This window comes from Petromyzon marinus, chromosome 6, assembly GCF_048934315.1.
Source record: "Petromyzon marinus isolate PM22_M1 ecotype Great Lakes invasive population chromosome 6, UKy_Petmar_22M1.pri1.0, whole genome shotgun sequence".
NCBI lineage: Eukaryota > Metazoa > Chordata > Hyperoartia > Petromyzontiformes > Petromyzontidae > Petromyzon > Petromyzon marinus.
Window position 1 is genome coordinate 1,481,937 of NC_133672.1, and position 15,010 is coordinate 1,496,946.

The 15,010-nt window shown below is 51.7% G+C and overlaps 1 protein-coding gene across 5 annotated transcripts in view; it reads right to left on the reverse strand.

The window, feature by feature from the left end:
* LOC116939696 (mitogen-activated protein kinase kinase kinase kinase 5-like) overlaps window positions 1–15,010 on the reverse strand; it is a 62,425-nt gene that overhangs the window by 8,523 nt on the left and 38,892 nt on the right. For 2 of the 5 annotated variants that reach the window (XM_032948442.2, XM_032948440.2), the window contains 13 exons: window positions 12,462–12,488; window positions 10,876–10,906; window positions 10,004–10,223; window positions 9,570–9,685; window positions 8,666–8,704; window positions 7,556–7,640; window positions 6,899–6,978; window positions 6,662–6,722; window positions 4,742–4,832; window positions 4,104–4,162; window positions 3,109–3,215; window positions 2,049–2,214; window positions 1,329–1,397 (listed from right to left, as the gene is read on the reverse strand). In XM_032948442.2, the coding sequence (XP_032804333.2) occupies window positions 1,329–1,397; window positions 2,049–2,214; window positions 3,109–3,215; window positions 4,104–4,162; window positions 4,742–4,832; window positions 6,662–6,722; window positions 6,899–6,978; window positions 7,556–7,640; window positions 8,666–8,704; window positions 9,570–9,685; window positions 10,004–10,223; window positions 10,876–10,906; window positions 12,462–12,488 (1,151 nt within the window). Of the gene's footprint in view, window positions 1–1,328; window positions 1,398–2,048; window positions 2,215–3,108; window positions 3,216–4,103; window positions 4,163–4,741; window positions 4,833–6,661; window positions 6,723–6,898; window positions 6,979–7,555; window positions 7,641–8,665; window positions 8,705–9,569; window positions 9,686–10,003; window positions 10,224–10,875; window positions 10,907–12,461; window positions 12,489–13,727; window positions 13,773–15,010 lie in introns of all 5 variants that reach the window. The other 3 variants (XM_032948443.2, XM_032948441.2, XM_032948439.2) reach the window with 2 other exon arrangements.

A 15,010-nucleotide genomic window follows, 5' to 3' on the forward strand; every position in this document is an offset into this window, starting at 1 on the left:
TGAAAGTGAATATCGTAAATTAACTTGATTCTGCAACATGATCAAACTAAATTTCGATTTAAAGCTTTCGTGACTGCAATGATTCATCTTCTTTGGTTCTTTCGGTAAAGTCACGTAGAATGAGAATAAAATAATAAATTGATAAAATAAAATAACACAATAATATTCTCACGACGTTTCGGCCACAACACAAGCGGCCTTCATCAGGTGAAGGGACGAGACTGTCTGGTAGGACAGCGCTTGTGTTGTGGCCGAAACGTCGTGAGAATATTATTGTGTTATTTTATTTTATCAATTTATTATTTTATTCTCATTCTACGTGACTTTACCGAAAGAACCAAAGAAGATGATCAAACTAGCTCAGCTCTCTGTGTCGCTGGCCTTGGACAAGTATCATTAGCCATCTCCACCGAGACACTGGGTTCGCATCCGCGTTACTCGTCCAGGGTTAAATTGGGTTCTCAAGTATGCAGTGGGCTCAATCTTAAGGAAGTATGGTCAAAGGGCCGCCACAACCCGCACGGTGTGGGGCAAGCGAGTTCACAGAGGGCTGCTGCATGTGTGCCTAGTTACGCACGACGGCATAAACACGGTACGTTTGGGTGTAAAACTCGGCAATAAAAAAAACACATTGGTAATAACAATGATAATAAATAGGCACATACATTTAATATATTAACTGAATCTCATCACCATTTTTCAAGAGTGCCCCGCATTGGGATGTTTGCCAATTAATGTTTAAAGAGCGCGTTGCTTGGGAGAGGAAACATTGCAAGCGCGGATACATCTCACACAAGGGGATAACATTAAAGGTGCACAAAGATGGGCGCACTAACCCACTTGCTGTGCTGCCAACGCAATGGCTGCCTCCCCCTAAGCCGAGATGCAGACGTTTGCCGTGACCCTAAAACAGGCGGCGTCCGCCTCACAGTGGCCATTAAATATCCCGCGACGTCATTCGAAGAAGGGGAGGCCACCGCGTGCCACCGTCAGGCTCCAAATGTGAAAAATGACTCGCAAATTGTTTGATTGGGAAACACAGCAATCGTCGCCCCCTGCTGTGAAAACTTGGCAGGAACCCTCCTGAACAAAAATACTGTGAGACTCTCTGAGACCCTCCTTGGTAAATAATAATTGATGATCAAAATAATAAGTGCTGGAGTATAGGAAGTACGCCACGATGTATTCAAATTTGCTGTGTCGTGTACAGCGCTTTAAGATCCTTGATAAAATGGTGCTTTGTCAATATAATCATTATTATTCAGCAAGAGAAGGGTTGGGAGTGTATGAGTGTGCCAAGTTCGTGCAGACGGTGGCGCCACACGCACTGTCAAAGCACACGAGCACGCTGTCCCTCTCCAGCTGGTTCACGTAGACGGCCTCCAGCGGGTGTCCCCCTGCCGAGAGACGGCAACACGCGGCGTCACGAGACCAGCGGCAGAAGGATCAAGACCACCGGTGCCACCACCACCAGCAATATCATTTTCACCGGCAGCAACAGCATCATTATTATCACGAGCATCAAACCAGTAACATAACCAGGACCTCCACAGCAGCAGCACCAGTATCAATAACACCAGCAGCACAATCACCAGCAAGACAGCTTGGCATGCAATGATTCATCACCCCTTGCCTCCTTGCCTACCCACTGATTCAGAATTGCCACAATTTGTGGTTGCAATTTGATTTCAGAATCGTTTATTTTTTGTCTCAATTTTACCATCCCGTTTATACAGTTTCTCATTCTAATTTCACAGTTTTTGTTTGCTTCATGACTCCTAAATGTAACATGAGCGTCAAATAACCGACTATAACGCGCACACTTTGATACGCGCATCATAAGCATAGGAATACAGCTGAATTGATGAACTGATGCGTCAACCATCACCACTACAGACCCCCCATGCAGCCTTAACGGTGTTATTGGGGCAGTGTTGTCAGCACGCACTTATGAAGGCCTTCATAAGTGCTCACTAACAGCACTTGTCCCAACAGTGTGTTAGAGGCTATCCGGGTGATCTTTGTCTCTGCGTGTGCGCGTGTAGGACCAGCTTGGCTGCAGGCGCCCGTGTTGAGGTCGATGGCGTGGAACGAGACGACCTGATCCGGCTGGGAGCTCGACGCCAGCGCCACGCACGCCAGCGGGAACTCCTGCTCCGGCATCACCAGCATCTCGAAGAGCACCAGCGGGCTGCGTAGGGGCGCATCCACGTGCTGCCCAGGGCGCCACCATCAACGGGGAAGGTACAGTGCGACGTGAACGTGGATTAGTGCGGCGTCCAAATGCAACGGCTGCACCTGAAAACTCATTTCTTTAGAACTGCTTTTTGTGGTTAGTTTGTTGTCCTTCCCCCGCACCTCCAAGTGGCTGCGTATGGTGCGAAAGCAGTTCAACGTACATACAAACAAATACCACATTCGCTAGCTTCCTAACATACTCTACAGACATTTATCAATCAACTATTGGATAAAGGCGTCCCCATGCCGTGTCAGTCATTGGGTGGGGGTGTTTGACCATACTTCACCATGCCGGTCACTGTGGGTTGTTGATGGTGGGGAGCTCAGATGAGAGGGAATAGCATCACACTACGAGAATGGACTTTGCTGCAGTGCCCTATGCTGCTCACCACGTAGGCCCTCACAAGCCCTATCACACCCATTATGCACAGTGGTCACCCATGCGACCACTATCCAGGCTCAAACTCACTTAGCTTCCGGGATCTGACGAGATCGAGCGCATTTCCGGGCAGTTTGGTCAGACGTTTAGATTATTTATATTGTTTTGCTGCTATAAATTTCCACATGATAAGCCACTTCGTTGAGCTATCATTTCTGGCCAGGTTGCTTCTGAAAAAGAAGCTAATAGCTTAGTGGGCCTTACCAAATATTTTTAAAGTGATTTGTTTACCTTTGCTACACTTTCCACTGTTTGTTGTTGTAACGTTCTGGCCCCATGCCCCTCCTGGAAATTGTGAAAATGAGCTTCATAGCTCTTCGGATTCCTCCTCCAATAAATATAAATATTCTGATTAATTAAAGCGGCTTCTGACGGGGGAATCTGCAGCGAGGGCAAGCGACGGGTCGCCTCGCGCTGGAGGCATCGCCCACCTTGATGAGCATGAACTTCATGAGCGGCTCGTACCACTGCAGCAGCAGCAGCACGCCCGTGTGTAGCGCTGCACACAGGTACTTGCAGCCCGTGTACGGGTTCCGCACTGCAGGCAACGGGCCAGACAGGGCGACACACACAAGAAAACAAAGATTCCCCAGTGTGGCCTTTACAGACTTTTGGGGCAAGTGCTGTTAGTGAGCAGCACCTATGAAGGCCAGCACGCACACGAGGGGGTGGGTGGCGTGCACCATGCCCGAACGCCTTTGTCTCCCTGGTGGCGACGTTAGAGGGGGCGACACATGCACATGCACATGCGCAAATGAGTGCGTGAGAAAATACAAGCACAGACTCGGTCATCTTTGCCTAAAGGACGTGGTGCCATTTTTTTCTGTGTTCCTCAATCAGCACCACGAGATAAAGTATCCATTCGGAACTCTCACGAAGATAAACATCGCCCCTGCTTTTATAGAACGGCCAGCGTAAGGCGATTTTACAGAACTACTTCAGAGATCCCGTCATCTACAAGAGTGGAGTCTCGAGCATCTACAAGGTGGGGGGGGGGGGGGCTGCACTCTCACAATTTCCAAAACAGAGACATGATTGTCAGGGCTGGAATTTTACCAAATTGAAGTAAAACACCAAATCTAAAATAAGTGTTTTTTTGTGGACTTATCGGGGACCAGGCCAAGACCATCAAATTGGAACACTTGAGAACCCGATTTAACCGTGGGTAGCAACCTAGATTTGAACCCAGAACCTCAGCAGTGCCGGCTCGGTACTCTGATCCCCAAGATACTCATGCCGCCTCTGAGAACACAAGACATCGTTATTAAAAGTTCAACGTGTCCAGATGGTGCCCTGAGCCGGTAGTGGGATTTCCACGCTGCTTTGCAAGGGAATTGGTCTAATCTTACCAAGGAAATGGTGCTCAGCCCAACGAAGCCTCCGAGTTGAAAAAATCAAATAACGAGACGAGGGAGAGATGCCTTACCCACACAGCACCGGTAGCATCCCTTGCTGTTGGGGATCTTGGTGGAGACCATGAACCTCCTACCACAACACAGCACACGTCGAGATAAACAGAGACAGCAGCCAGATGATGACGTGCCAGCAACGTCACCATCGGAGACGGCACACGTAGGGGATGCCAGATATTTGTGTGCCTGTGTTCATGTGTGCGTATGGGTCTATGTGTGCGCACATGTATGTAGTGTGTTTACACATGTGAGCGTGTTAATTGCGTGAATGTGTGCACATGAGTCCACGTGCGTGTGCGTGCGCCTGTGGGGAGCAGTAGTGTAGTGGTTAACGCACTGCACCACGAAGCCGGCAACATGAATTCCATTCCCTCCCGCTGATGTCCAACATCAATGAAGAACATCTGAATCAGTCCTCGGCCTCCCCTCGGTCGACTCAGCCTTAAGTAAGTACCTGATGCAGTGTGTAAACATGAGCACCGGGAAGACAATGATGGCCGGGCTTGGTACTTGCCACACCATCCCCTCTTGCGCCGCATTGCCTTTTGTAGGTGCTACTCGCAAACAACACTTACCCCAGTTGCCGGTGAATGCTATGGGAGGGTTTTTGTCCCGTGTAAACGTGCGTGCGTGTGCGCGCACACACACGCACCTTGGCAGGATGCGGTCGGGCAGCTTCTGCTCACGCCGCGCCTGCTCAAACAGGCCCAGGAGCGCGTGCGAGTAGAGCGTGCCTGCCTTGCCTGGCGCAGCACGGAACACACACACGCACGTTCGCTCACATTTCTGTCAGCACAGATTATGTATGTTCTTATATTTTTAAAATAAACATTTATTTTCAACTAAATTCCATATTAAATCGGGTCACAGCATTTATCAATGCAAATGAGCAACGGGCAGCCTTCATCTCAGTCGGTGGCCAGGAGCCAGTGGTGTAACTTTCAATCTTTCCATTCATACGTGTTACTACATACACAACATATTGATTCTCTTTCTAAGCACAATATTAATTCACCCTCAAGCGATTTCCTGCTAAAATGCGGATTGAGGCGGTAGTCATCTCCTGTTTACAGCCATGAACAAGCAGTGAAAATTCCTCATTCCTATGATGGGGGCAAGATGCAGTGCCCCACATCGTGCCCCTCATCACTCACTGTGCCCCTCACCCCTCACCGTGCCCCTCACCCCTCCCCATGCCCCTCACCACTCACCGTGCCCCAGACCCCTCACCGTGCCCCTCACCCCACATCGTGCCCCTCACCCCTCACCGTGCCCCTCACCCCTCACCACTCACCGTGCCCCTCACCACTCACCGTGCCCCTCACCCCTCACCCCTCACCGTGCCCCTCATCACTCACCGTGCCCCTCACCCCACATCGTGCCCCTCACCCCTCACCGTGCCCCAGACCCCTCACCGTGCCCCTCACCCCTCACCGTGCCCCTCACCCCTCACCGTGCCCCTCACCACTCACCGTGCCCCTCACCACTCACCGTGCCCCTCACCACTCACCGTGCCCCTCACCCCTCACCGTGCCCCTCACCCCTCACCGTGCCCCTCACCCCTCACCGTGCCCCTCACCCCTCACCACTCACCGTGCCCCTCACCATGCCCCTCACCCCTCACCGTGCCCCTCACCCCTCACCGTGCCCCTCACCGTGCCCCTCACCCCTCACCGTGCCCCTCACCACTCACCGTGCCCCTCACCCCTCACCACTCACCGTGCCCCTCACCATGCCCCTCACCCCTCACCGTGCCCCTCACCCCTCACCGTGCCCCTCACCGTGCCCCTCACCCCTCACCGTGCCCCTCACCCCTCACCGTGCCCCTCACCCCTCACCGTGCCCCTCACCCCTCACCGTGCCCCTCACCCCTCACCGTGCCCCTCACCACTCACCGTGCCCCAGACCCCTCACCGTGCCCCTCACCCCACATCGTGCCCCTCACCCCTCACCGTGCCCCTCACCCCTCACCACTCACCGTGCCCCTCACCACTCACCGTGCCCCTCACCCCTCACCCCTCACCGTGCCCCTCATCACTCACCGTGCCCCTCACCCCTCACCGTGCCCCAGACCCCTCACCGTGCCCCTCACCCCTCACCATGCCCCTCACCCCTCACCGTGCCCCTCATCACTCACCGTGCCCCTCACCCCACATCGTGCCCCTCACCCCTCACCGTGCCCCAGACCCCTCACCGTGCCCCTCACCCCTCACCGTGCCCCTCACCCCTCACCGTGCCCCTCACCACTCACCGTGCCCCTCACCACTCACCGTGCCCCTCACCCCTCACCGTGCCCCTCAACCCTCACCGTGCCCCTCGCCCCTCACCGTGCCCCTCACCGTGCCCCTCGCCCCTCACCGTGCCCCTCACCCCTCACCGTGCCCCTCACCCCTCACCGTGCCCCTCACCCCGTGCCCCTCACCCCTCACTGTGCCCCTCACCCCTCACTGTGCCCCTCACCCCTCACTGTGCCCCTCACCCCTCACGGTGCCCCTCACCCCGTGCCCCTCGCCCCTCACCGTGCCCCTCGCCCTATTGTTTGCCCACGCGAGGGCTGCCCTGGTGGCCATACCGGTTATGGCCATGAGCACGTTGTTGAACACGTAGAGCCAGGTGCAGCGCCGTGGGTAGAGCTGCAGGTGACAAGGATCCGCCAGTTAGCCAAACGGACTGCAAAGAGATCTGGTGCTTACTGGCAAATACAGGAGCCAGCGTGTGCCCCTGAGGAAGGAAGCAAATAGTAGCCTCACCTGGTCCACAGTCACCACACCTGTTAGCAGCCACCGCACCCGCTCTACCTTATTCTCACCTGCTCCATTGTAGCCTCGTGCAATTCGTTGAGGTTGAGGGTGTAGATCCCTTCCTCGGCGCCGATTATGATGTGCTGGTCTGCAGGAGACAAGGGTGCCAGCACGCGGCATGCACGCACGCACACAAGTATGTACGCACGCACGCACTGCGGGGCAACAAGTGAACGGCAACGGGGCTGTTCGACCATACTTCACCACGATGGTCAGTGTGGGTTGGTAAAGGGGGGGGCCCAGAACCAATTCGGACACCACGTGATATTAGCCGTGGCCAGGAATCTAACCGAGATCACAGATTTCATAGCGCGGTATGCAAACCACCGTGCCACCACTCCACCCCATCGTGTAATGTATGTACTGTACAGCCCGTTGTCAATCCACTGCTGGACGAGGGCCTCCCCCAACGCTGTGCGGGTCACCGGAGTTATTTGACCATACTTCACCACGTTGGTCAGTGTGGGTTGCTGAAGGCAGGCAGCATCGCCGCTGAGTGCTCAGATTCACAGCACAACGATCAACGTTGCTACAGTGCCCCCTGCAGGCCAGCCACGTCGCCTGCCCCCGCACCAGAAGCCACCCGATGCAGCGCAACACAGCAGAACGGTCTTAGCTCACGCGTCGCACCCCTGCAAGCAGATTTCTAACGGGCGTGGCATCACCTCTGGTGTCGGGATGCACCCAGGAGGTGGCGCAGCTGATGCGGAGGGGACATCCGTTGAACACCTTGGAGAAGCAGGCGCCCATCTGCAAGGCGGTGGCAGTGGGGGGGTGCACGTGACGATTCACACTCAACAAACGGAGACGTCTGTCGGACAGACACAGCACACGGCTGAAAAAAACGCATCAAAGCGTGCGTAGTCCTGGGGCGGATATCGAAGGTAGACCGAGACGAGAGCAGTCCGAAGTTTTTTTGGAAAGCTGAACTTGATAACGAAAAGCAAAATGCCAGTGTGCTGGCAAAAGCACGTTTTTAATGAGTGCGTATTACTCGCTATGAACAGGGATGGGAAACTTTGAGACTGGCAAAGAAAATTGAACACAAAGCTGAAAACAATCGTGGAGAGATGCGTGCTGAGAATTTCGTTGGGAGAGAAAGCCAAACATTCACAACATACAGAAAATAAATATCAGAGACATGATAGTGACCGTTAATATTGTACTGGATATGTAATTGGGCTGGGAGATAACCCATCGCTTAGGCCAACGCTTGGCATTGGTGACGGCATGGCAGTCAGAAGTGGGGACGTGTCCGAGAAAATGACCGACGCTGAGATGAAGCGATGGGATTTACTCAATGTGCAGGGGTGAGATGGATTACTGCATTGCAGGACCGTGACGGATGGCGACAGCATGAGGCATCCAGACAGCAGTGGAGAGAACGTGGCCCATGATGGAATGTAACAATTAATTGGTTAAAATGGATGCATACATTGATATTCAGACGTTGATCGTGTTTGCATGGAATTAATTATCATTCATGAAACAAGTCGTGAGACTCAGTGAGACTTTCCTGGACAAAGAACATTAATATTTTTTTATCTTAATTTGTATTCCCCCTGTGAAGCTTTTAACGATGTAATAATGGTAATGTCCAGGAATTCCGCGACACTAGGTGCCTCATGCAGATAGAAGAAAAATCATCATCATCAGCCACGATCAATCCACTGCTGGATGAAGGCCTGCTTAAGCCGTCGCCACCTCTCACCGTCATGCGATGTAACATTCCGGCCAGTGAATGGTGAACTCAAATGAAACGTGGAACTACTCACGTGAACCTTGGGAGTTGGAGGAAGTCCGTTACACCAGCTCTGCACAGCGCGTGATGAACACAATGAAACACCTTGTTATTGTAACACGCATTTTAAATAATTCTTCGCTGCTACAATTACAATAGATAGGCAAATCTGAAGACAAAGAAGGCCCAAATAAACTAAACGGATGGGTTGGGAGTTATAGTTCAGAGAGCTGGACTTTAAGGAAGCAATGGGAAAAGCAGCTAGTGGTGTTCGAATTCAGATTAGCATGGTTGGCTACCTACGGTGTGAAAGAAGTTCAAGACACACACATACGGCCCTTTGTCAGTCCACTGCTAGATGAGGGCTTCTTCACGCCATGCAGGTCGTGAGGGTTATTTGACCATAGATGTGGAAGCATGTAAGTACAGTGAACAGTGGATGTTGCTGCACTGCCCACAACGTAACGCCACAGCCTATTAAGCAAAGTCGCTCATCCAAGCGCCATCCACTCTCAAGCCTGCTTAGCTTGATGAGATCGGATGATTTTGTATGAATTGCACAGCAAGATAGGATAAGCAAACTGGAAGTTCTAAATAGAATAGAATGTGGTAGGAAAGTGTTTTAGATGTAATCAGGGAAGGTACGATGTGATAGATGGGGCACGTGTGGCAGACGGATGAGGGCAGGCTACCCAGACAGGCACTGGAGTGAGCACCTTGGGGTCGGTGACCGAAGGGAAGATTGAAGCCAGATTGTGGTGATGCGACTCTAACGGCAGGTGGTGCAACAGCTGAGGAATCTGGTAGAGGATTAAAGTGGTGGCGGGGTGACATCATCGGCACCGGCTCTGGTGACCTCTTGAATGCAGCTGTGTGTTAAGAATTTAAGAGGCGTTGAGGTCAGGAGGTCAGGAAGGCGGGGGGCTAAGGGCACCTACTGAGAAGTCCTTCTTGTCCTTGTGACCAGGAGTCAGAAGCGGCTGCCCCTCCATGCTGGATGAGTTTTCAATCACGGGCAGACCGGTGAGTTCATCGCCATTAATTATCTCTGCCACTGCACTCACAGGGGCACACGCAGACACGCGTGCGCACATACACGTACACATAAACACAGAGGTAAACGCTATCCCATTCAGCCTTAGACCACAGAGGGTATCAGGCCGTTAATGAGCACACATGCACGCACACACCTCCCCACACGCACACCCCCAACTACCACGAACACAATGGCACCGATCCAATCTTTCAATTCTAATCAATGTAACCGCTTCACACCTCCTATCAAATGCCACCCACGCGAGCCACAAGTATGCCACCTGCGACGACCCTCTAACCCAGTGCCTGGCAGGCAAGAGGAGGAGGGAGGTCTCACCCAGGGGCTGTGGGGCGTTGTGGTACTGCACCCACATGTGAGCAAACTGACGGAACGTGGCCCTGGGTTCGGCCCCGGCCGCCCCGGCCCCGAGGGCCGCCCCGGCCCCGAGGTCCGCCTCGTCCCGCGGAGGGCCCGGCGCTGCGGGAGGGGCGGGGGTGGCGCCGTCTCCCTCCACCTCCTCCTCCTTGACGACGACGACGTTGCTCTCGTCCGTCGCCTGCTCGCCCGCACAACCGCAGTCCGAGCCGTTACGGATTTTGTTTCCCCCCCGCCCCCCCACCAGGTCTCCGTGCCCCAAGGAGACCTGGCCCACAGTTCATTTGTTAGCACCAAGGTGGTCTTGGCGATGTTTTTGAGGGAAAGAAAAAATACCTTTCTGCAACGTGGGAAAATACACATTTTAAGCACCGGGTAGAGTAAGGACACGAATTGTTTTTATGAAATTATCTCATTTGTAATCATTATCACAGGTCGTTTTTAAACATTCTGATACGGTCCCACGTAGTGACACGACCGTCTCCTCTCAAAAACCGCTGACAGCACAGGTTCTTTAACATCCATTTTAACGCAAACTTCGGCAATTACCGTACTGCTGCTCAAGTGGCTTAGGTGAGTGCATCAATCACGAGGGCACCCTCCAGAGAGCTTACATTAAATTGTAAATGAACGTCTAAACTGAAGTTTGCAGCCATGCAATTCACATAGCGTGGGGATGCGATGGCATCACTAAACGCTGTACAGAGCCGGGCAACACGTGCGCAAGGAAGGGGGAACCATCGTCAGCACACGTCATAAATTTGTCTTGGGATGAAATTAATCAATAAACACGTGTGTCTGTATGCGAACCACTGTCGTGTACATTGCTCTACCTTTATGGAAGTCGTGACCTTGATTGTGGAGCTGTGAAAGCAAAACAACCAAAATCAATCCACCAATCGATCAAAAACATTTTTTTATCTACCCAGAAAAAACTTCACTGAGTCTCAAGATTTTATTTCCGGAGGACCCCGCTAAGTTTTGCACGGAGGAGCTGATGCTGCGCTGCGTTTCCCAATTTAGTTATTTGTTGGCAATTTTTATAAAATTTGGAAACTCCATATCCAAAAAGCAAAAAAAATTACTCTGTCCATGCATTCAACTCGATTTATTGACAAAGTGTCAAGGCTGTACGTACCACGAGGCTGGTAACGACAAATTAACCAGACAAGTATCCATTGCAGATGGGAGAAATAAAGAATTGGGTGGCAAGGTGGCAGGCACAGTGGTAATATGTGCCCCACAGCAAAAAGGGTCGAGGTTCGATTCCCGACTTGGGTGCCTTTCTGTGTGGAGTTCGTATGTTCTCCCTCTAAAATCATCGGATTTTATAGCCAATACAATGGGTTAGGCCTAACCCACAAACAAATATGGATCCTGTTCTCGCCCTGTTCTGCACGAGTTTCCTCCGTGTTCTCCGGCTTCCTGATATAGCTCAACAAACACACAATGTCACCGGTGTTGACCAAACATCCCAATCTTGAAAATATACCTGAAAATTACTCGATTGGGATTACACTCAGCAGCAGCATCACCCTCTACTGAGAAAACCTGGCAGGACCTTCCTCAATGGCGGAACCAGGATTTTCATGTAGGGAAGGCAACCCCTCCAGCAATGAAAAATGATAGAAGTTGTTAGTAAGTAAGGACTTGTCCCTTGCTTTTTATTCGCGTGTGCGGTGATGGCGCAGCCATCGATCAAGGGTCGAATTCGAACCATATGTGATCGGCATCGCGCTCGCTAAAGGTGTTTGCCTTCAGGGAAGTCGTGTACTGTATACGCAACTAAGCACAATTCTGTGCCGTTACTTATTGCCAATTATGGACTCAGACTATTGTCCTATCATCTCATAGAGTCCCTGGCACGTAATAATATGCTACACAGTGGCAGTGGGGGTCGCAAAATGCCGATTTATTACGAATAAACCCCAATGATCCGATCTAAATTAGGGATTTCGATCGGATAATTGGGGGAGCACGTGCCACCCCCCCCCCCGCCACTGGCTCCGCCAGTGACCCTCCTGATAAAGAGTCTTGAGACTCAGCGAGGCTTTCCTGGTTAAACGAGCGTAGGAATAATAGAAACGAAATAATTTACGAATCACCCCAATTTGAAATCACCATTCAATTCGAGAATTGGTCATTGCTGCTCTCCCCTTGCGGCATGCATAGAATCCACGGTGGCGGCAAAGGCTTCCGTGAACCAACGACACTCAGCGTACGTGAATTGCAGACAATTGATTGGGGGGTACAGTTCGATGCAGATATTCTGAGAATAAGCATCAAATTTAAGTAACCGTTAGACGCCCATGGATAACTTCGAATGGTGGAGCTTTCCTCGATCGCAAATGGCCGCGGCTTTCGCCATCCCACGATGAGCGAATGTTTGATCTTTGTGTAAAAAAAGTAAAAAGGTTACCTGTTGCAGTAATCGTGATATCTCATGCTTTAGTTTAAGAAGGCGCCACACAGGAGGAGGACGAGAAAGGGAAACAAGAGACAGAATGCGATGCTTTAACGCTTAATGCATTGTCTTACAATAAGAATACTTTATCACCTATTAGAAAATATATTATCAAGTCGCCCTGCCCACAATTCACGAACGACATTTTAAATAGTTTTCTAGTTTTCGTGAATTATTCTAGCGCTTAAATAATTTCGCCCACGTCACCACGAAGTCTTAAGTGGATAGATTTAGGGCAATTAAATATAACCTCAGATGGAATTACAGCGCGGCGACAGACTTCATTGGTCACTCGTACGCCTGTGGCCAGTTACATAAAAACTACCTGAATGAACATTTCCTTTGGTTCACGCGGATTTAGTCTTGAAAAATAATAAACACTTTCCCTAAAACCGTTCAATGCCACCGTACCGTGGAGCGCGCTTCTCGAAGATGCTTCAGGCTCGCATGTGCGAATGTCATCGCGACCGGTGATTGAGCAACAGAAATGCACCAATGGTGGAGATGATGGGGCAGAAATTAAGAATTGTGGAGCAGGAAACAGGTGAAAGCATGCACAGAGCTACCAATCATTTTCTGAGAATCAGCAACAGGTACTGACTTGCACATCACATGGATTAATGGGATATTTTCTGAGGCGAAGCAAAACAAAAACAAACGATACATAATATATTAGAACAGAGGAAATCTCTCTCTCGTACTTGATTAGCTAACTACAAAGGCAACATCCAGCTACCGCATTCCCTTTGGGCGACAGAGAGGATTTGAAATTCATGCCACTTTGAGGTTTGATCTCGAGTCCATTTCACGCTTTGTGTAATGCTGCCCTGCGTGCCGAGTTTCGAGCGAGCGCAAGGGGCAGTGGGGGCCGGCCTCGGCTCCGGCGGATTTCTCCGAGTTTGCGCCCCGTGATCAACGCTCTCAGGGAGTCTCGTCGAGTCTGCGTGAGGCTCTGCAGGAGGGAGGCTCTGCCCGGCAAGGACACGAAACACGGGGGAGGCGGCAAGCGATAAGCAAAATGAACGGGTGTTCCAAAACAACCACACCATGCACACACAAACACATTGACATGCGCACGTGCGTGTGCACGTGCGTGTGTGCACTGGACACGCTACGGTGCACGCACGCACACACGCCAGTGCATCAGTCGGGCGGAGACGGTCACGCCGGGTGAGCAGATTGAGGGATGGGAGGTGGCATGGCCGCACGCTCGGCACTCACTGTTGGCTCGCATCTCCGTCATCGTTTAGCCAAGCCGCGTGGCCGCTGGGGGGTACAGAGAGGCCGACGTGGGGGGAGGGCACGAGGGGCAGTAGTGGCGGGGGGCACGCGTGTGCAGGAGTGGCAAGGTAAGAGTGGCAAGAAAGAAAAGGGCGGGCGTACGGGGGGACCACGGAAAGGGAAGAGGGCAGCCAAGACAGGTTAAAGGTCGGGAGGGGAGGGAGACACCGCTTCCAGGGATGGGGCATTCCCGTGAGGTACGAGTCTGTGTTGTCTCTTCCAGGGTGCCGTTACATGAGGGGGAAAGTATCCCAGGCGAAAAAAGTGCAGTGTGACAATTCGTTAAGGTTTTGTGCTGGCAACTAAGTGACCGACAAGATAAAAAGTAAGGTAACACGTGAGGTTAACTATTAATTTACTTTTCACTTTTCATGGCTGCAGTGGTATTCGAATGCAATTCAAACATTATCTGTAAAGCAAGTCGATTAATATCGCCGCATTAATATTCTGTCTATCATGGTCATACGCATGCTGACGAGGCCATTGGGGGTGCATGCATGTCATCCGCAGGGTATTCATCCAGCGCTTATGGCTGGAAACCGCTTCATGCTTTAACTGCGCTGGGGGGCAACGTTTGGCGAGCATCGTTTGTGGGGTAGCAGTCGCCCTGGCCGGTCGCGTGGAGCTCCCCACGTGTCCACTGGAGGGCGCTGTTGCTCAGAGCCCCGACTGGGTTTACCGCTGCTGCTGGGAGGCTAATGTCATTGCCAAGCGGGTGATGGACTACAAATACCTAACACTCTACATACAGTGCAGAGGACGCGTGGATTACGGTTCTAAGCGGGTTAAAGGTGGCTTCAGTTGTTCTACTGTTGGAAAGGGGTGGACAACAAAATCTGAATTTTGAGCATTTGTTTTGTTAAACCGAATACTGTGACGTAGAAGATTTTATGGGGCACGTGTGATCATTAAAATTACAAATAAGTGGCAAATGTACTTGCGTATTTTTTTTCTTTAATAATGTTTCGTCCGATAGCAGCAGGCATAGTTGAACGGCAATTGGAATAACTGCAGGAGACTGTGTCCAGTGGCCCCTCATTGCAACGAAGAAGGTACGTGAGCCTCGGAGGAAGGCATGATAACCATTCGCGGTGGCATCACCGTGAGACATTAACTGGATTGCTAACTTCGACATCCAACTAGAACCGCTTCCCCAGCCAGACGGAGAAGAAGAACAAGAAGAAGAGGAAGGTTATCGGGAAGGCGTGCGGGACGGAGGAGGG